The sequence below is a fragment of the Amia ocellicauda genome, chromosome 4 (genome assembly GCF_036373705.1).
Source record: "Amia ocellicauda isolate fAmiCal2 chromosome 4, fAmiCal2.hap1, whole genome shotgun sequence".
In the NCBI taxonomy this organism is placed as follows: domain Eukaryota; kingdom Metazoa; phylum Chordata; class Actinopteri; order Amiiformes; family Amiidae; genus Amia; species Amia ocellicauda.
In genome coordinates, this window is record NC_089853.1 from 21062792 (window position 1) to 21083735 (window position 20944).

At 40.7% G+C, this 20944-nt stretch overlaps 2 protein-coding genes across 9 annotated transcripts; one reads left to right on the forward strand and one right to left on the reverse strand.

Moving 5' to 3' along the window:
• Positions 1 to 147: 147 nt before the first annotated feature.
• ccpg1 (cell cycle progression 1) lies at positions 148 to 15232 on the forward strand. 8 transcript variants are annotated; one of them, XM_066701351.1, is made up of 11 exons: positions 148 to 304; positions 2393 to 2463; positions 4415 to 4520; positions 5206 to 5291; positions 5460 to 5667; positions 6130 to 6225; positions 7201 to 7491; positions 8784 to 8905; positions 9391 to 9516; positions 10314 to 11680; positions 15071 to 15232. In XM_066701351.1, the coding sequence occupies exons 2-11, from the start codon at positions 2404 to 2406 to the stop codon at positions 15138 to 15140; spliced, it is 2532 nt and encodes an 843-aa protein (XP_066557448.1). In that variant the 5' UTR covers positions 148 to 304; positions 2393 to 2403; the 3' UTR covers positions 15141 to 15232. The 8 variants fall into 8 exon arrangements, with proteins under 8 accessions (XP_066557448.1, XP_066557444.1, XP_066557446.1 ...); XM_066701347.1 differs by lacking the exon at positions 15071 to 15232 and adding an exon at positions 12544 to 14265; XM_066701349.1 differs by lacking the exon at positions 15071 to 15232 and adding an exon at positions 12544 to 14265 and having other exon boundaries at positions 8790 to 8905.
• Positions 14634 to 20009, reverse strand: pigb (phosphatidylinositol glycan anchor biosynthesis, class B). The gene is made up of 12 exons (XM_066701356.1): positions 19722 to 20009; positions 19225 to 19360; positions 18888 to 19005; positions 18471 to 18575; positions 18050 to 18180; positions 17628 to 17768; positions 17105 to 17156; positions 16792 to 17003; positions 16455 to 16519; positions 16049 to 16262; positions 15535 to 15715; positions 14634 to 14888 (listed from the first exon to the last, which is right to left on the reverse strand). The coding sequence occupies exons 1-12, from the start codon at positions 19837 to 19839 to the stop codon at positions 14769 to 14771; spliced, it is 1593 nt and encodes a 530-aa protein (XP_066557453.1). The 5' UTR covers positions 19840 to 20009; the 3' UTR covers positions 14634 to 14768.
• Between the last annotated feature and the right edge of the window lie 935 nt (positions 20010 to 20944).

Sequence of the window (20944 nt, forward strand, 5' to 3'; positions counted from 1 at the left end):
GCAACACGAAAACGACATCTGCGCAAATAGCCTTTGCCCCGTTGCACGCCGGGAATAGTAGTTCGTGAGGAAGCAAGCTGCAGTCGGGTTGGGCGTCACAGTTTCAGTTTGGAGAACTACAGTTCCCGCACTTCATTTCGCGCACCGCCAGCTGTTTTTGCTTGTGGAAAGGGTTGCTGTTGTTGATGGCGATGTTGTGCGAAGCGCAGTTGCGACCGAAGTAACACACAAAAAGCCGTGCAGTTGTAGCTGCCATCTAACGAATTATTCGCTCGAATTTGGGCTGGAGCGCAGCAAACCGGAGGTAAACACAAGCTCGGCATGTTAAAAATGAAATGTGTATTAATTTCCGTCATGTATGCGATGCGAAAAGCGTTGTTTTCAAGTAATGCGACGTTGGTGTTATTGTAAAACCCGCTCCCGCCGCTGGGCTCACAGCGGTGAGACTGCATCCATTCCAGTCGTGCTTATGCCGTAGTTAGTGCGTTGTTACCGGGGGAGTTTAGTTAAGTTCTGGGCCTGGTAAGTGAGGGTTGCTTTTTCCAGGCCGAAGAAGGAGCGCAGTGCAGGTTTTTGCAGCCTAGTAGAAAGGGTAGAGACTGCTGTTGCAACTGACAGCACTGGTACATGACCTAGTTGAAGTAGCCCAGCTCTGCTCTGGAAATGGCTTTCTATGTGTGTGTGTGCATTATTTTATTTTATTTTATTTTCTGAAAATCTGTTCAAGAGGCTGCAAAATTGAATGCATAAAGAGATGCAGCAAGTCTATATTATTGTCTCTGCCTGCAGTAGTGGGAGATGCTGGCTTGCGTGGGTGTGCAAACCAAAGTACCTTATAATTAATTTGTAGTTTCATATTGAAGCGGGAGCGATTGATTTTTCCTTCATGTATACAGTTTGTTAGTATGTCAGAAGTCCATGTGTTCGGATAAATCCATTCTACGGTGTATTTCTTAAGTTTAAAAGGCACGCACCATTGTCATAACCACATATCCATTGTTCGAGTTATGTAAAGTAAAATATTCAAATATGACTGCCGAAATAAGTTTTACGTACTATTCCACCAAGTACAAAAGTTTACCTTTTTCCTCGAACTCGGTGTTTAGATGTTTTCAGCATGTATGTATGTATTGCATTGTTACAATACATTACATTACATACCATCTTGCATTGTTGCAACACGTGACTAGGAAATAATTACACATTTGTTTTAGCTAATACAAACGAGTAAATGTTGTTTCTGCTTCAGTTTCATTTTATTTCATTGTTTAAAAGATTCCATGAATACATTTCGCAGTGGGGAGCAAATAAAACCAGATATTTTACATAGCTAACCAAAAATTCAAATGTAGGGATCATATTACCGACCAGGTTCTTTTGAACAAAATTAGATACCTGAACACAGTGGCATCTAGCAGCACATCCACAATCCTTTCTGAATTGATGAATGTCGTCTTAATTTGATTATGTATCCTTACACTCAAAATAAATAGTCAAATGAATCATTACCACATTAAGAAAAGTTTCATCTTTGCTTTTTAAAATCTAAACAAATCAGATGAAACCTAATCTAAGCTATTGAACATGTGCTCAGTCTGCTTTACACAACGCATATATAATGTATTTACAAGGATAAAGAGTAAGATTGTTTCCACCAAAAAGTTTGGATCTGACCAGTCATTGTACTGTAGTCGAAGGCAGGTAGAATAGTTTACTGTTGCACTTTGATTGTTACACCAGAATGAGTCTCCTGTCCTGTGCAGTCCTAGTACTGCTGATGTGAAAGCTTTCTATTGGTTCACAACTTAAGTGTTCTTTATCTGAATTTCATTGCCTTTCATCACCAGATTGTACTGGTAAACTAACCGTGCATTTCACAGTGACTACATTGAGAATGTGGATTTCATGCATGTTGCCACCGGTTAAAACAAACCCTTGCAGTCATGGTCTTGTGATTTGTCTTGGCAATGCTTTCAGATGTAAATGTTCACTGCTCACGGTCAGTTAGTGTTCCCTTACTAATAAGCAAGTTGTTCTAACTATGAATATCCAAGACGTGGGATGAAGATCACAGTGCAAAATATTTTTGTGTTTTATAATTATAAATAATATTGAATTTTCCTATCCTCACACCAAGTTTTTCCATGTTGTTGTCCCCCCTCTCTGCGTCACTGATTCATTTAATGTAGTGTTGAGGTAAATCTTTTGGGAGGAAAATTAACCTTGAGGTGCTTTTGTGTGCGTGTTTGTGTTTTTTTTTTCCCCCGTAGCCTGATAAGTTGTCGGTGTTGCTCATCCCCAGTGGCGTTCACTGGCACAAGCAATATTTAGGTTGACTTTTAATATAGGTGCTTTTTTCAGCGTGTTCTCTGTGACTGTGTTCTATTTACAGCGGTGGGAAAGATGTCTGACAACTCGAGTGACACCGAGTCCTCCTGTGGGTGGACCATCATCAGTAATGAGGTATGGCATGTATGGCTCCCTTTCCTGCTCTTTGGCAGCTGAACTAATGCTGTCACGCTGAAGTTAGACTCATGTTGCCACAGACTGACGTATTGCTACAGATTTCTTTCTTAAAGCTATGAAGTTTATAGATGTTTTGCAGCAGCTCCTATTCAGATTGAAACTTATTAATCGGGGGGTACGGGACAATACATCTAAATGTTGTGATATTTTTAAACCTTTAGTATTGTGTTCTGTTAATGTAGGCCTATGTGATTTTGTAATACAAAAAAGTGAGTTCTATTAAAGGCATGTTATCTTTTTGTCTGTTTTACTGATTTTGAATATATATAATATATTTATTTTATTTATTTTTCCCCATAGTGGTTCTAGCTTAATTGTAAGTTTTGGTAGAGTACTTGTATGTTTGGTATTTCATATAGACTCTTTGCTTTGGGTTCAGTCAAAAAATGACTTAATGTGTTATGTTTTGAAATGCTTTAGAAAGGTCAGCTTGTTCTGATCTTTATTCTAAAACATGTAGGCCTACAGCACAGAATCTGTTAAAAATTAAAACGATGAAACGATAGTTATAAGGGTCATTCTTATCCTTTCTGGCTTGATAAAAGTAACAGGTTGCTCTTTATATATTGACCCAGTGAAGTCATCTCGACTTCACTCTACTTTGTGTTTGTGCAGGTATGTGGTGCCAAACGCATGTGAAATGGGACTCGCGTGTTTTTCCATTATTTTAGAAGGCCCTTGAGCTTTTAGCGTTATTGTGGTGCTGTAGGTTTTCGGGTTTATAATGAATCAATTAGCAAAGCAAACCTGAGAGAATTCCTAGTGTCCTGTACTGTCCTCTGAGTATGATATGCATGTGGTGTTTATATGTACAAAGTGCTTGTGGTGCAGTTGTACATATTGGGTAGTGTCTGACAAGCACTCCATAAGAATTAACCTGAAATAAATGTAAGTAAGAAGCCCTCAAGCACGTTACTCATCAGTCATTGCGACGTTACCCAGTCATATTCCTACCATATTCATTATGTTTATCCTTGTACCCTGTAAATTTTTTAGTAGCTTAACATTCAACTGGCTCCTCTCTTTGTGTCACAGTAAAACTAATTTCCGCACGCGCGTGCACTGTATTCACGTTTATAAAGCAAATAAATTGGTATTTATTCTATTTATTGCTCCGTTATAAAAATACATTAAAATAATGGGTCGTTTTTTGCAGAACTGTTTGGAACTGTTTTTTGCAGACTGTTGCTAAATTGTATTTTATGATTTTAATTCAGTTTAGCGGCTCTCTTTAGATTACTATTCATGTTGGTAGCAAAGGCTTCAGTTATATAGGCTTCTGTCTGCAGCACTGTTTAAAATGGACATTTAACAGCTTTAAAATGCTACCCCTCCTGGCAGGTGTATAGTAATGAATTATTTATATTTTGTGCACTCCGCTTGGTGACCTCTTTTGCATTCGCTGTCTCTTCCCTCTGAGAGAAATGTGATAGCTTCATGGCAGCAATTATAGTATTTTATTTTGGTTTTGTTCTCCATTGTTGCATCAAGGAACACAAATCTACTACTATAATAGTGTTGAGTATGTTAAGGGCTAATTTTAAGCCTATGATACAGTGCAAGTGAAAGAGGCAACTTTCTACTAATATCCAGGTAGACCAAAGCGAGTTGATCCTTTTGACTGCTATCACCTGCCCTTGGAGAGTGTTGTCTTAATCATTTTAGAAGTTTTCATAACAAATAACCTTAAGCGGAAATGTAAGGGGGAAAATAAATAACATGGCTTGTGCTACATATAGCTACCTGATTGACATATTTCTGGCATTCGGTTTGAGTGAAACAGCTGCTGTTGCTGCTGAGGGTCAGATTTTGACTTCTTTCCCATACTAGCAGGACAAATTCAATTGAACAGAGCTCTCGCTTATTCTGTCTCTTGGGACTCTTAAAGGGCTCTGACATTGAATCGCTTGGCCCTGAGAATGGGGGAGCTGACCTCGCAGACAGACCGTCCGGTTCGGAAGAAGAAGTGGAAGACCAACCCTCTGTCCTAGGGGGTATGTGCCCACTTCACCATTTTGGTCACCTTCTGACATCATTCCCATCTGACTAAGCCATACTTGCTCTTAATTTCACCCACTGGTACTTTCTTTATATTTGTGTGTAGTTAGCATTGTTTTGCATTTAGTATATTTAAAAGGGACAATTAAATTAAGCATAGCTGAAAATGAGTGTTGTTGAAGCTTGCAATTGCTGGGAAGTACATCCTTTACTAGGTGAATATTTACATAGGTGAAATATATGGTGTCCCAAGTTAAAACGAAAAAGCTTGGGACTATATAAGGTTTCTCAAAAACATGTACAGACATGCACGGACAGGGACAAGACATGCACAAACATGCACAGACAAGGGAAAAACAGGCATACATGTTTATGTCAAAAAGTAACTTCACCCTTGAGTAATTAAAAAAATGTGGGTATTCTTGACTTATAGTGAAGAAACACAATGCATGTATTTCAGGGAGCACGAAAGTTACATGTTGGAAGGATGAGTTGTCTGATCTTTTGTTTCTACAATGGTTTTGGAAGGCAAGGGTGAAATTTAAAACAAAGCAGATCTGTTTTTTTAAATGACAGTTATGATAGACATCCATTTGTGGTTTAAAACGCACCAAAACAAATACAAAATCTAATTCTGAATGTAGTAATCACTTCTCTATTTTCAAATATTCAATTTTAAAGGCGAGAGCAGTGAAGAGAGGGCTGAGTCATCTCTTGAAGCCACCCTAAAAGAGGAAATGTTACAAGAGACACTGGCTGTGTCTGAGGTAAATTACATTTTCTCAAAGCTCAATTTGTAGCAATTAAATAATAAAAAGTCTCTCTCAATGAGTTTAAAGTTGAGACCTATCACGTTAAAGGTGTAAAAGATAAAATTAAAATGAAAAACCTTATTGGATTGTTTGATGCAGATGTTTGCATGGTTCACTTCTCAGGTTGTGGAAGGGAAGGCCACGGATGAGAATGTGACGTTTGGTTCCTCCAGTGATCACTCTGACATTGTGACGCTGGAGCCATCCAGGGTGGCAGGGCTTGGGGAGTGGCAGGACGGGGAGGGTGAGGACCTGGAGCCAGAGGCCAGCGAGGAACTCTACCTGGGCACTTCCTCCAGCAGTCAGTATGCCTTCAGTGCAGCAGAAACACGTAAGCCACAGCCACAGGCACACTTCTTCGTACTTTTTAATTCCCATTTAAACTAGCGCAATGCTTGAGTGCCTCTGAATCCAGCTCCAAGTTGGACCTTTTTCTTAATCTTGGTTTATTCCAGTGTTATTTTATTTACTTTCTCCCTTCATAAAAGCTGAAACTTATTTCTGTCTTTTCTGACTGTAAGCAATCATGAATTCATAGCACTGCTGAACAGATCGTGGATAGCGTAGGTTGTTACATCATTAGTTTTAGCTTTAAAAAAGGTGTGCACATTGTTAAACAATATCTGGATCTTGAATTCAGATTATATGTGGTTTGATTTGCATTTTCCAGGCTGTGTAAACTCTTGTGCTGAGTCGCGCAAGAAACATACAGTTATGCAATACTTTAGTAGAGAAATAAAACATGCAGCAGAGAGAGAGAGAGAACGGTTTTTCCTTGTCTTATGTACAAAAGCAGGTTTGATGACGAGCCATTGGAAGCTTCCAGAGAGTATAAGGGCCTTGGGTAATCGTCTGAAAGGGCGTCTATCTGGCAGGCGCTCTGTCCCAGGTGGTCTGACAGAACATGATAGTGTGATTCACTTGCTCAACATACAGACCAGGCTTGCAATTTTCCTGGTAGGCCTGTGCTGTACTAACCCAGAGTGGTGACCTGGAAACAAGCCGAAACACTTTTAAAGACTGGTTACTTTTTAACTACACATAGCCTGAGCAAACCTCCAGCACCAGTTTGGCTGATTTGAAAGCTTTGCAGCATGCTGTGTGGGAGGTTGGCAGAGTGTAAACAAAGTCACTGGTTCATTAGTATATCAGGACTGTTCAGTACAGTTTGTGAATAAAAAAATAAATGTTCAAGCAATTAATCATATCCCTATGATATACAATCCTAAGTACTCCTAAATTAGTAACCTCTTACTGTACTACTGAGTAGCATTTTTAAATGGCCTGGGGTCCTTATGAGTTCAGTGATGCTTCTATTATCTGCGACTGTGTGGCAAAGCAATGTTTATTCAGATAAAACAAATGGACTGTGTGCTAAAAATAACTTATAGCTGTCAAGCATGCTCACTTTTAGCCCTTTATCTAGGTCTCTCAGTGAAGTGTCTCTGTGAGAACATTAGAGGTTGTGCTGAAATATTATAATAAAGACAGTGACACTTCCTTGTACACCAACAGAACATTGAAATGGATCAGAAAAGATTTCAGTCCTGGATGTATGACATTATAGTGTACATCACATCAGATATTGCCATGCAAACTATTATGCATCCAAAATCTGACCAGCTGCTACTAATTCTGCTGTAAATGTGTGTGTGCAAAGCTTGGAATCTTCTACACCACACTTGTCTCACTCGCAGTCCTGTTTTTTTTGGCTGCAATTGTTGAGTGTGTTTGTGCACGTTGAATCCAAGCAAGTAATTCCCCCCCCCAAAATCCTTATGTCAACGTAATGGGATGTTCTTTAAGTTGGTTCCTCTCATTGTTTTTCTCCTTTGCTACCTGCATGTGGTGTGACCGTGCTCAGTGTTTCCGGCTGAGCCACGGGTGGAGGACTCGAGCAGTGACGAATCGAGCGAGCGGCCCGGCCCAGCTGTGCGGAGACGCAGGCTGCGTAGGACCACGGCCTCAGCCTCGGAGACTGAGGAGGGCACTGGCGGGGAGAGGGAGAGAGAGTGGGAGAGAGAGCGAGAGAATGAGCAGGAACAGCAAGCACTGCAAGCACCGCCTGCTGCAGGACGCGTTGGTGGCACACTCAACAAGTGCATCCTGCTGGCTCTGGTCATCGCAATCAGTATGGGCTTCGGACACTTCTATGGTGAGTTTTTCTCTCAGGGCTTCAGGGCTTGCACTTCCCCTTCAAAAACCAGTGACAAGTTGCATAAAACTTACTTATAAACTGAACATGCAAGAGTTACGCATAAAAAAACAAAAACAAAAGAAAATATGCCAATTTTTTCTGACAATCTTTTCTAGGTGTGTGTGGGAAAACAAGTCTGAGTTAATGTTTTGTCAACATTTTTTAGAATGCATAATTGCTTTTGCTTTACAGGTATATTTGAAGGTATGAGGCAGTGAGTACTGCTCCAGCTCTGATGGATAAGTATGAGGAGTGTGGTAGCAGAGGCTGCTAGGAAAGTGCACTGAATTTGTGTTTTGTTGTTGCCTTAATGCGTGTAAACGGTCCTTTGGACAGTCCAAAATCTTTGCCCAAACCTGACTCTGCCACAACCATTTCTAGCCAAGCATGGTAGCTGAGGCACTTGCTTCCAAAGTAAGGTGTTTCCATGAAGGTAAAACATTTTAACCTTTTCCCAGAGGATTTTAGCTCCATCTGTGAGTAGAGAGTTGCACCGCTCCACCATTAGACCTCTCAGTGGCTGCAGGAAATGTTTGTCCCCAGGTGATGAATTTGGAGACGAGCTTTGTGCTGTGAAACATCTGGCAAAGGCTCCTTTTTAATGTCCACTAATAATGAGCCTTGTAAATGAGGGCTAACCCACCTTGCATGTTAAGTAGAATGGTGCTACCAGCTTTGAATTTCCAAACGCCTCAGTTGGCTGGCGTTGGCATGTTAATCTGTCTGTTTGACTGTCTGTTTCTGGGTTTCTTTTTTTCTTTTTTTCCTCTGCCATGTGTGTGAACTTGTTCATATGGTGCATCTGTGAACTGGTTAGTAGCAAGATCAGAGGGTAGCTGTGAGGCATTGTACTGCACCCCTGACTGCACTAGCTTCTGTTCTGCCTGTTCTTCTGTAAGAACAGTTTCCACTTACAGTGCAAAAACCTCACGCTTTAATTATGGAGATAAGATTTGCAATTGGCACCTCTGTCCCTGCCTGTCTCTCCAATTGACTTCCTGACATTCAGGGTGTTGTGAAGTATTTTGGACTGTGCTCTGTCCTCCCATATGTTGCTGCAGGACAAGTGTGTTAGTAATTTAGTGTACCGTGTCCTGCTGAGGGAGAGAAAGATGTATTGACAGGAACTGTGATGCCAGGATAAAGAGAATTGTGTCAGTACATATGGGTGGGTGGGTTGTTTGGCTGGTTGGTTTGTGAGTGTGAGCATGTGAATGTTGCATCCCCTTTATGAATGCTTTGTGCTCTAGGTACAGTGCAAATCCAGGAGAGGCAGAAAATGGTGGAGAAGATCCGTGAGAATGAACTGAATGATGTGAGAGATGATCTGTTCCAGTGCCAGAAGGAGCAGGATGCGATTGCAGAGAGTATGGTAGGTGGTCTACCCAGGGATATTTCTCTGATCTGTCTTTGGTTGGCCTGGCACAGTGTTTTTTTTTCTGTGGCGTCTCCTGGTCTGTTGTGTCCCGCTAGGTGAACTTTGTTTCAGCTTTTGTTCTATATTTCCAAATGCACATCTTCATGTCTTCGTGCAGTTGGTTCCAAAATGTTTTAGCTGCTTACAGTGTAGTACGGTGCAAATGTGTCCTTTTCCATTACATTTTGGCCAAAATTCAGGCACACCATTAATAACTAGCGCAATACATATCGATATAATATACATTTCTCCCCACTTCTGCAGTCAGGATACTTCCTTATCTCGGGTTTCTACTTGTATGAAACAAGCTGCTCAGCTCTTTCTCAAGTAGCGCTCATCTCTCGATCTGCAAGACTGTGAATGTGGAAGCCCTGTATTTGAGGACGGTGTGATGAAGCCATGCTTTTGTTCATGTAGTGATGCTGTTTCCACACATCTAGGAAGTGGTTAAGCATCTGAAGGAAGACCTAGAAGAAAAGCAGGACATGGTGCTGTCCCTGACAAGCATTATGGATAAAATAACAAAAGAGAACCAGCAGCTCAGATTGAAACAGGCTGAGCTACAGGTAACTCTGAGTTATTTCTTAATTAATTTGAGTCGATGTTCTGAAACTGTCCAGAACGTTCTAATGAATTACAGTCACCTCGGTATACAGGAATGCATCTGAGCTGTGTGTCTTGTGAATTCAATGCTGGAAAAAGTAAATCCTCATTTGATTACCAAATATCATTGTATGTCTGGAGTCTCAGTACTTGCAGATCATAACATATTTTATTTTGAATACATTATCACTCCGGACTAGGAACACAAGTATCTCAGCAAGGCATTCTCCAGAAGTAAAAAGATATATAATAACTGGGTGGTATTATAACTTTGACATTCTCTCCCTGAATTAAAACCATAATAATTAAAACTGTCAATCTTCAGTAAAGGATTAGTGGTTATAGATAATGACAGTTACTCATCTGTTTCAGAATATTGTTATATTTTTGGAGTTCAACTGATTTTGCTATTTAGTAAGCAAGATGTGTCTCAAGCAGAATTGACTATTAAAACAATGTTATGCTGCAACAAAATTCACCAGTGACATTTATATATTTTATACTTGTTTGTCTGTCATAATGTAATGTGTCTGCAGCATGTTAGGTAGTATTTTGTATATAAGTATATATGAGTTTGTGTTATGTCAGCTGACTGATGGAAAGTAATTGCTTCATTCATTTAAAAGGAAATTACATGTATATGGAATTTTCTGTAAGAATTTTATTGCCATGCTAAAATAAATACAATTCAGCTGTTGTTGTTTTTTTTAATTTATATTTTTGTTTCCCCACCCACCCTTTTTTATTTTTTTATAACTAGTCCCAGAAACATGACCTCACTTTACGTTTGAAGCAAACTGCAGAAGACAGACATTCGATGGAGTCCCAGCAGAAAAACCTTGCGATGGAGAACCAGCATCTGAAGACTTCTCTGGAGCGTGAAGAAGAGTCCCTATCCACACTGCAGGAAGAGCTGAGAAACCTGAGAGCACAGATCAGGAACTTGGAAGAGAGGGGAGCAGGAACGGACTCCATCATCACAGAGAACCAGAAGCTGAAAGATCACCTGGAGGAGGAGAAGGAACGCATCAGCAGCTTCTTGAATCAGAAGGAAACCCTCATGGCAGAGGCCCAGATGCTCAGGAGGGAGCTAGACAGGGAGCGAAGGGTGACTGAAAAGCTCAAAGAGGAGCTGGAGCAGATGAGCCGCACTTCTGAGGACGGGGGAGAAGCAGACCCTGAGACAGAGGAGCTGCAGGCCAGGCTGGCAGAGCTGGAGAAGAAGCTGAACTTTGAGCAGCAGCGCTCAGATCTTTGGGAGAGGTTGTACGTGGAGACCCGGGAGGAGAAGACTAAAGGAGAGAAGCAGAAGTCCAAGAAGCCTAAAGATGGCATGTTCACCAAAGTGAAGGAGACGTTTGATGCAGTGAAGAACTCCACAAAGGAGTTTGTGTACCACCACAAGGAGCAGATCAAGAAAGCCAAAGAAGCCGTGAAGGAAAACCTGAAGAAGTTCTCAGACTCTGTGAAGTCCACGTTCAGGCACTTTAAGGACTCGGCTGCACGCATAATTGACAAAACCCGCAAGCCTCATGAGAGGAGGCACCAGGACAGGAAGGACGGCAGGACTCTCCGAAGAGAGCACCAGCAGCGGCCAGTTGACTACAAAGATCGGGATTCGGCCAAGGCTTCCTGGCAGCATAGGCACCAAAAACCATTGCATAAGCACCCAAGGAAATCGACAGCAGATACCTTTCAGGTTAATCACAACACGCGCAAGTCTGGCGTGAAGCCCTTTAAAGAGGAAGATGACGAACCACACAAGCTGCACAAGGGATGCTCCGGGGTGTTTGACTGTGCATACCAAGAGTCCATGAGCCTGTTTAACAAAGCACTGGATCCCATCAGAGCAGATGAATTCAATCAGCTGATACACAGCTACCTAAAGCAAGAAGTGGACCACTTCCATCACTGGCGAGAATTGGAGAGTTTTATTAACAATTTCTTCCACAATGGAGTCTTCATACATGACCAGATGCTCTTCACAGATTTTGTCAGTGGGGTAGAAGACTATTTAGAAGACATGGATGAGTACCAGCAGTATGATGACGATGTTTTTGAAGATCTGGATGAATATGTGTACAGACACTTCTTTGGTGACACCTATTCGAAGCGATACGGTCCCAGGTGAGTTTTTATTTAAAAATCTATAATGAAACCCGAGTAATACAGTACTGATCTATAATATAGTTGATCTCCGTTTTCAAATAATTTGCTTAATAGGTTTTCAAGTTCATTTGTATTTGTATACAAGTCTAACCACTGACATGTTTGTTTTTTGACTAGCATTGCGTCTATATCTACTTCATGGCAGCATTATTTAGCTCTTTTACATGTCTAGTTCAAGTTTTGTTTTTGTTTGCTCTTATGCCTATACACCTAGTGTACCCGTACTCATAGTATTGGTGTGTTTCCCCTATCAAATACCTGAGCCAAGCTGGAACCAAACTGTGAAACTCTGGTTTTCATTGCACATCTAAACTTTATATATAATAAAAACAAAACAAAATATCAACTATGTACACCTGTAGTCTTCACATTTGTTATAATGTAATGTACTGCACTGCTCAGTTATTTGTCTGGGTGCATCTTGTCCAGTGTAGTATGGCGTTCTGTGACATCGCTCACCTCCAGTGTGTATGCACTCTTATTCAGTAGGTAAAACACACAGGTGCAAACAAAACACAAGCAGAACCTCATGATCCGCCATAGGAATAGTCATTTTCATTGTCTTTCGTCATAAACATAATGCATCATCAACTCACTACTCATGGCTCGGGTATGCTAGTGTAAACACGGAATTAGTGTGCTTCATAATACCTATTGTTTTTTGACTGACTGCATGTAACAATAATTAGTTTACAATGCTTTCTGTCTTTTGCCAATAGGTCTGAAAGTCTGTAAATTCTACACATTGAATGAATAATCTGCATAAAATATGAAGATAACTCGGTGAATGTTCACTGTAAATTTCTGTTTGCGAATTACAGTAGACCCTTTGAAGGGCCAGTTACAAAAAATACAGACAACATGCATCCCAGGCATGAAGTGAAACACCAGCGCAGCCATGCTCGCCCCTCGAGAGAGAGAAAATGGAACAAACCGGGTCGGACAACTGGGAGACACATGGCCAATGTCAAGATAGAGCTGGGTCCCATGCCCTTTGACCCCAAATATTGAAGCTTGTAGTTTACAGGCTTTATTTTATTGATGGCTGATTTTGGATGATATTTAAGTTGCAGTTTGTGTTGGTTGCAATGGATGTCTTTAAAAATCGAAAGCTATTTGGTCACCTTTTTTGTGATTTTTGCTACACAATGTTTATTTTAAAATGCAGTTTAAAAAAAGAAAACACAACAGTGGCTTAATTGGTTATTGCTTTTCCTGTGTTGTGCAATAATGAGGCATTCTTAAGTCAAACTGGCAGTAGCAAAAGCTTGATGTATACTATTCATTTTCTTGTTGAACATACGTGTGCACTAAATCTTACATCTTCAAAAATAAGTTGCAATACTATTATCTGTAAATTATTGACATCGAAAATTAATGTTTTTTTTCCTTTGCTTTGCGCAGGAAAATGTGATGTTCACAGTGAAAGGTTTTAATATTCTGCTGCTGCAAATAGTTGCTGCTCTTTCTGCTAGATCTACATCTGTGCAAGGGTTGGAAATGCACAGTGCAAGCCTCTTAAGTAATTTCCTTTCCAAGTAGCAGGTTGTGTGGATAGCGTGATTAAATTGGGCATCCCATTTTTACTGTGTAAAGCAAGGGTGTCAAACTTGGGGTTCTTGAGGGCTGCAGTATCTGAGCTGCTGTTCTATCCAAGTCTTTAGTTACTAAAGTGGGTTAATTGATTTGAATAACTGGGCAAATGTAACACTTCTGTTGGGGCCTTACAATCTTTGTGCTGCTGTACTGTACCTGAATCAGAGCACCAATACAACCACCACTTTATTTTTAGTTTGTATTTTTGCTTGGTTTAATGCGTCTGATTTAGCCAATGCTTGGATTAATTAGGCTCAGTAATGGATATTGTCACCTGGAATGAAAACCAATGAAGTCCAGTGACTTCAGTTTATCAGCCCTGATGTAAAAGTATCTTTGTAAAAACCCTTAGCACGTATTCCTGGATTTGACCACCTAAATTGCTGACCACTGAAATAAATAATTATTTTAAGTAGTATTTCTGAGTACATTAGCATACTGGGTATGTTATTTCTTCTGTCACATTTGCACTCCTTATGAATGCAAATACCAGTAAATCCTTTCAAATTCTGCTGCATGAAACCACTGAATACGAGTTCAGGACCAAAATGAATGTGCAGTTAATTATGGGGGGGGGGAATACAACTGAAAATAAAAATGAAAAGTGCAATATTATATTCCATTTTGTTCTTCGGTTAAATGCAATGGAGATTTTACCAAGGACTGGGAGGTCTTAAGTTGCTTGCACTATTTTGTGAGAACTTTGATGGATTGTGTGATTTTTGCTGTGTACTGCAGTCTTTGGACTATTGTAGTTATTATTTATTTTTGCCCTCCAATAATTTGCTTCCAAAGTACAATGATTGTGCAAATTTAGTTTCTTTACCAATAACATTCCAATTGTAGCTTTAAACATTGCTGAAGCGGACAGTCATGCTTTGCAATCATGCCAGTGAAAGAGTGAACTTCACAATGGTACCTAATAAAAATATGAAAGTTTCTCTGCATTGTCTTGTATATATTTTTTCTTTCTTATGCAAATATTTTGTTAAAGCGTCACTAATTTTGGTTCTAATCTAGGTTAGCAGTCTAGTTTTCTGTCAGTTCTTCACTTATTTACCAGGATGTTTTGCACTTTGTAAATTTCATAATCTACCAAGATCATATCGTAGTTACTGATAACTACACTGTTTCATAATATATATATATAAATGCAATATGTGTACAAAAATTAAAAAGTGCCTGTCCACAGTGTTTGAAGCAGTGCAGTTTTGACCAATGGTACAAAAGTGTGCACACTTTGCTTTTAACACCACAGTTCAGTAACTAATGGGGGAGAAGGGACCAACCCCCAATAAATGCAGTTATAAAAAAGCAGTTTTAAAAATAGGTTTTTAATATTGAAAATAGTACCATCTTCATTTTAGAAGAAACTGGTATATGACTTGTTCTTGTAGCAGCAATCAGGGATCACCCTTGATCCTGTCTGCTCTGTTTATTCAGGGATTCTTCACATGCCTTTCCTTTCAAACACACAGATGCTCCTTCCCACCTGGCCTTCAGGAACATGGGTGTGAAAGAGCTCTTTGCTTTTTATGTATCTGTTCACTTCCAGAAATGAAGAAATCTCCTGAAAAGGGAAGAGGTGTGCATTATACTTTAATCTTGACACTAATCGAGCCTAAACAATTTGGGAGCATGAAAAGGAAAAAAATATATATATATATTGCGTGTGTTGATATATCTAAGCCAGTGGCACTGGATGACATGTGCCAGGGAAGCGTAATTAAATCTCTTGGGCCACTCTCACAGATGCAGTGATCCAGGGGAAACCTCCACAGTGCTGAGTGCTGAAGGAAACTTCTGTCTGTTCAGCCAATAGGAGCACAGATCATTCAGTATTGCTCCAGCAGTGGGCGCTCTGCCACCCACTGAGCAGCGGCACATTCCTGATTCCACAGACCACTGCACTCAACCTCCTATACAGGTAAGCCAGAGGAAATGTTTCTTCTGGAAATATACAGCACTATAAACTAAAGATTTCATGCAGGTCTTGCACATGCTGGGGACTACTTTTCAGCACTACAAAATCAAATGTATTTTTATATACAATTGTCCAAATAAAACGTTATTTTTATCAACCCTCCCACCCCCATTTGCTTAGCAATACATGTTGAGGTGCGATGACGGCTGTCGTCAGAAGTTCATTTGGCTTGACTGGCGTGTTCCTAAACTGAAAAAGTTATGGATAGGACAGAACAGTGTGTGCTTCCTACCTTTTCCAACACGTCAAAAAAGACTAGGTGGCTGGGCAGTGCGGCCTTGGTGTGCAGCATGGTGTTCAGCCAACCTTCTGGGTCGGAGAAGAACAACTCGGCTTCATCCACGTAACTTTTGTTCCCAGTCAGGTCAGGAGGACACTGTAGAAACTGCATTTTCAAAGGACAGTGGACGTGGCTGAAATAGAAGTTGACCCACACAGATATAAAATGTGCTGTTGCTATAATGTTTTTGCTTTTGCTTTGTTCTTTTTCCTAGTGACTTTGGCATCAGATATTGGGTGTGAAATTGGTAGCTGGATTGGAGTTTAAGTTTCGGTCTGAGCTTGCTGGCTGAGAATTGAGTGTAAATCACTGATTAGCCAGAAGGCAGTGTGTATGTGAACTACGAAAGTGAGCGCTTGTTTTATAGCCAAGCAACAAGCCATTTCCAAGTGGCAATAAATAACCACTGCTGTTATGGGCCCTGGGAGGTGTGTGTGTGTACTTGCTTAATATGTATACTGGTTACCTGTAGAAAGGAGTGGAGTGGCAAGGCATTAGGAAGAGCACATCAGGGCTGAGATGGGTGCTGGAGGGGACACAGAGCTGCTGGATGTGGTTCATGACGTCTAGGGTCCCACGCTGGTGAATAAGGCCCGTGTACAGTGCTGGCAGGAGGTTTGATATAAGCAGGAGACACACTGCTGGCTTTTTCCAGGCTTTGAGGCTGGCCAGAGAATACCCTACACAGGGAAGAGTATATTCAATCAGCGCCACATAACATACTATTTTATTCAAACACCTTTACATTGAAATGGAAATCAGCCAGGAGTCATCGCCCACAGTTGTTAAGACCACAGAATGTGACATTCTTAATAAAGCACAGTTCTGATGTTGCCAGGATAAAAATCGAAATACGAGCAGGTTACACTTACCACAGAAGATCATGCAAAAGGGGAGCACTGGGTAGATGAATCTAAACTCCTTGTGCACTAGCAAGCTGCATCAAAACAAAAGCAAATAACAGCTATATTGTACACAAATGCACACACTTATATGGGCATTATCTGGTTGAGGGCAGAGGGTTAGGAGTTAGTAGTCCACTACTTGGTCGATCTGGAGAATGTTCAGTCACAATCTGCAACAAGCTATGGAGGCTTAAAACTTTAATTTTGTATGATTCCCAAAATAACATGCAAGGGTGGTCTTTATATAGAAACCAGAGTGTTTTATTAGTGTATACAGAGGTTGAGGTGCAGCAGAGGTGTGTACCTGTAAACTAGGACTGTCCACACCACTGCTGAAAGCAATATTCTGTATCTTTTTGGAGCCAGTGTGCATCCGTGAAGGAAGAAAGGGAGGTGAGGTCCCAGAACAACGGGGAAACCCTGGGTCAGGTACCAGTGCCATGGATGAGATCCATAAAACTCTGCCACGTTGTGAAGGACATTGAACTTCAGGAAGTTCAGCTGAACCAGGGTCCACTGTGAAAAGAACAATATATATTCTTAAGATGAATTGAAGTTACACAGTAATGTTAAGCTGCACAGAAATTTTGAAGGCAGTCTGGAAAACTCTGCCTTACCTTGCCATAGAATATACAGTCTACTAATGTGGAAATCCCAAGAGTGAGCAGCCTGAAACAAGCAAAAAAACAGAAATGCATGGAATAAGGAGGCAATTCCATAGCAGTCTTTCAGCAATATGTAAAACCACACAGCTACCCAAGGAAAACATGCAATTTTAAAATCAAGTTTGGGAGGAGGACAACCCCCATTCTTGCATCCCTCTTGCTCCAAGCACAACCAATTGGCTACAGCCTCACGTACACACACAACTATAAATGCCACCCTTTCCATGCTCACTCTTGCTTAAAACATTGAGAACAACATCCCTCCGCCTCCCTAGCCTCAACCTTTACAGAAGCTCCTTGGCTCCATCCACCATGTGGGGGGGGGTTCTGATGGCCTTGTCCTCATGGGCAAACTGTTGTTCCCTCAGCCAAGCAGGCGAAGGCCAAATAAACTCCATTACTTCAATCACTACTATCTTCCACCTACTTCTTAACTTCTAGGTGTCCGAACTACTGCCCCATATCTTATGCTCACCCGATGGGCATGGCACAGTGTGATAGGAGACTCAGTTTGTTATCTTCCCGCAGTAAGTGATATCCCACCAAAGGAAGCCACACTATGACAGCAGTTGGACGGATAATGACAGCCAGAGCAACCAGGGCCAGGTATTTTGATCTGAAAAGAACAGAATGTTTTTTTAATTACATTTGTTTTAAATGTCACCTTGTCTATTTGGTGGATGAAAGCTCTCTGTATGACTGATTCTATGTTTGTTAAAAAGATATTTGGTTCTCATGTGCTATGCCTTCCCTAGAAAGTCAACATCTCAAGTAAAACAAAACCTGCCCTTTCTGTAAACACCATTGTACACATTTGATTTGTTAGAGTGATCTAATTTGCTGCAGAGTCTGAAATGCTTGGTAATGTTTTAGAAAATGAAGTCAAGCACGTCTGACCTGTGCTGCGTCTCTGAGCCTTGGAGTGGGTAGTAGTGGAGAGCCAGTGTGGTGATAACTGTCTCCACGGTGTTTGTTAAGGTTCTCGTGCAGCAGTACCATGTGAACCAAGAGCACAGCTGACTGAAGTACTGCAGGCAGAGACACATCAACAGAAACATTAAGGTCAGGTATGAAAAACTTTCTCCTGCATCAGTCATTCCTTCCATCTTCATCCAGGGATACGAACACCTGCTCTTCAAGTCATATGACCTGGTTTTCATTCCTCCTGACTTAACACAATCAATTATGCATTTCACTGGTCAACATAACCACTGTGTTGCTCTCTGGGACCAGGAGTATGTATCATTGATCTATCATCGTATTCAATCACTCAGTAAGTCATTGGAAGGGGAGAGTGAATAGACTAGTTATTTCTTACCACCCATTTGGCAACCTCTGAATGTTCCAGTCTTCTTATCAAGGAGTACAGCTTTATATCAGCCAGTGCTGCCAGTAGAGCATGTGTCAGGCGTGGGACCCAAACCTGCAGGGACACCAACATACAAACAGTGAGATCACAGTAACCGATCTGAACATTTTCACGTTGCAATGTTAGAGTAATGCTGCACAAAAGTTGATGCTGCAAAATAACATCTCCATTATATTGAAAAGCTTTTAATTTCTAAAATAATATATGAAACAACACTAATGTGTGATATGTAAAGAATGAATTTCATTCAAAATCGCACAGTAAAGCCCAATAATTAAAGTTTGGGGAGGCCTTCATCCAGCCGTGGATTGATAAAGGCTGCTGCTGCTGCTGATGATGATATATAGACAAATCTAATGATATTACCAGAAGCTGAACGGTGTCGTAGTTAAGGAAATACAGCATTTCATATAAAGTTGCAATGAAGAAAGGGTAGGTGTAACCTCTTAGTCCTTCAGTCCACTCCCAGGTCAGGAATCCATATCTGGTCAAATTAAGGACTTAAAATCAGTAAAAATACAAGGTTATCAAGACAACTTACTTTGAAACAGACTAGATAGTTGATTTATTTGTAAATTTTATGAAATATACATTACATTTTGATTTGTAACAAAATTATGAAATTCCCCAGCACGCATACTCTCTGATCATGATAGTTTCTACCACTGACACACTTGTGTGGTTGTGCAGGGTGTAAGGATACTTAAAGACCATGTTGTGTGAAACTTCGAGGGACTGCCAGTATTCATCTGGAACAAAGCTGGTCTGGACAAGGAAGCAGTTGGCCAGGCGAAACGCCACAGTAAAGACAGTGACGTTGACATGAATTCCGAACAAGCCTAGGACACAAAGAACAGGCGTGTTTATTAGCGAGTCTGTTTTTTAAACACATTGTGGATGTAACAGAAATGAGGGCAGGTTGAGGTTAACTTAAGGACAATATTCAGTGGCCACCCTGTGTGTAGACAGGAAATAACTACTAAAATAAAACGAGGGATGCAGATAAATGTGTAGCACGTTTTTCATGCAACACGGTCCAATAACTACAGTAGTCTTACTTCTGTCTTTGCGGGGTTAAAACGTATTCTTGCAAACACGACAGTCGGCAGCAGTAATTGAAATGGTCATGGTTGTGAAATCAAAATGTTGATAGACATCGGCGGGGTACTTCGCATCACTGATATTAAACTTGGTGCTTACCATTATTAACAGGCTCGTGTTCTTTTGTATACAGTTTTGATTTTCTTTTCCTCAGCTTCACTGGCTCTGAAAATGCAGACTTTCTGTTTAGGAAAAGACGGGCCCTAATTCTTTCCATCTCTCTTTGGGAAACCGGTTTCTCGATAGTACACAACCATTACATGATGTCAACAGACGTGCTGTGCTCTGCTTGCTGCCGTTTGTATTGTGTTGGTACCATGTTTGGACAGAAACGATGACGACACAACTGTCACTGATCTGCAGCACTTACATCAAGGAGGGGCGCAAACGCTCATGTGGTTCCGTCGACAAACGCGTTTTTCTAACTTCATCATTTATTTGAGCTTCGTGGTGAGCGACTTCGTGTAAATATATTCCGATTAAGATTAGCATGATGACGCATTTTAATACAGCAATTCGGCATCATCTTGTTGGTGGAAAATACATAAATAAAAGATTCAAAACAAATGTAATGTGTTTGTCCTATTTGACGCACCATACTTTCCGTGCACTCTGACCTTTCAACGCCTGAAAGGCGGAAGTGATTGCCTTCGAGTTGAATAGAGGTTGGAATAATTTAGTTATATATGACGAGCCTTAGATATTTGTTATTATATTGTTTTTGTAAAATCTGTAAGCGAATGTATCTGTATAGTGACGGGAACTGGACAGGTCTTGATAGGTTGATTTTGTTGGAACATACTGATAGCTACCTATGTTAAATAGGTATTGTGCTTTTTTGGAAAGCTGTGTAGTGTGGTATTTTGAAGCGCTTGTAAGGAGATAAACCTCACTTCATACTTAGTTTTCTCTCTCTCTCCACGGAACCATCTAAGCTGTCTTATGCCCATTAAAACTAGATTGTTCAGCAGTTTTCTCCCCCTCTCTGTTATTCATATGATGTAAATCTGTCTTTCTTTTTTGCAGACCCCATAGTCACAGTCCCATGGGATGCTGAGTAGCTGAGCAGAAGACCATTGTCCAGGATGATTTTTGGAAGACTGCCCTTATCTCAGATTGTCATGGCAGCCTTCGTTGGTGTTGCTGGAGGAATATATGTGTATAAACCCATTTATGAGCAATATTACAGAGACCAGAAATCCTCTCGCAACAGGGAAGGCACGGGAAATGTACCTGGCAAAGAAGAAACGGACCACAGTAAAGAAGCGAACTGTGGATGTAAAGACTAAACGTTGAAGTGAACAGACTGTACATTCATCTGT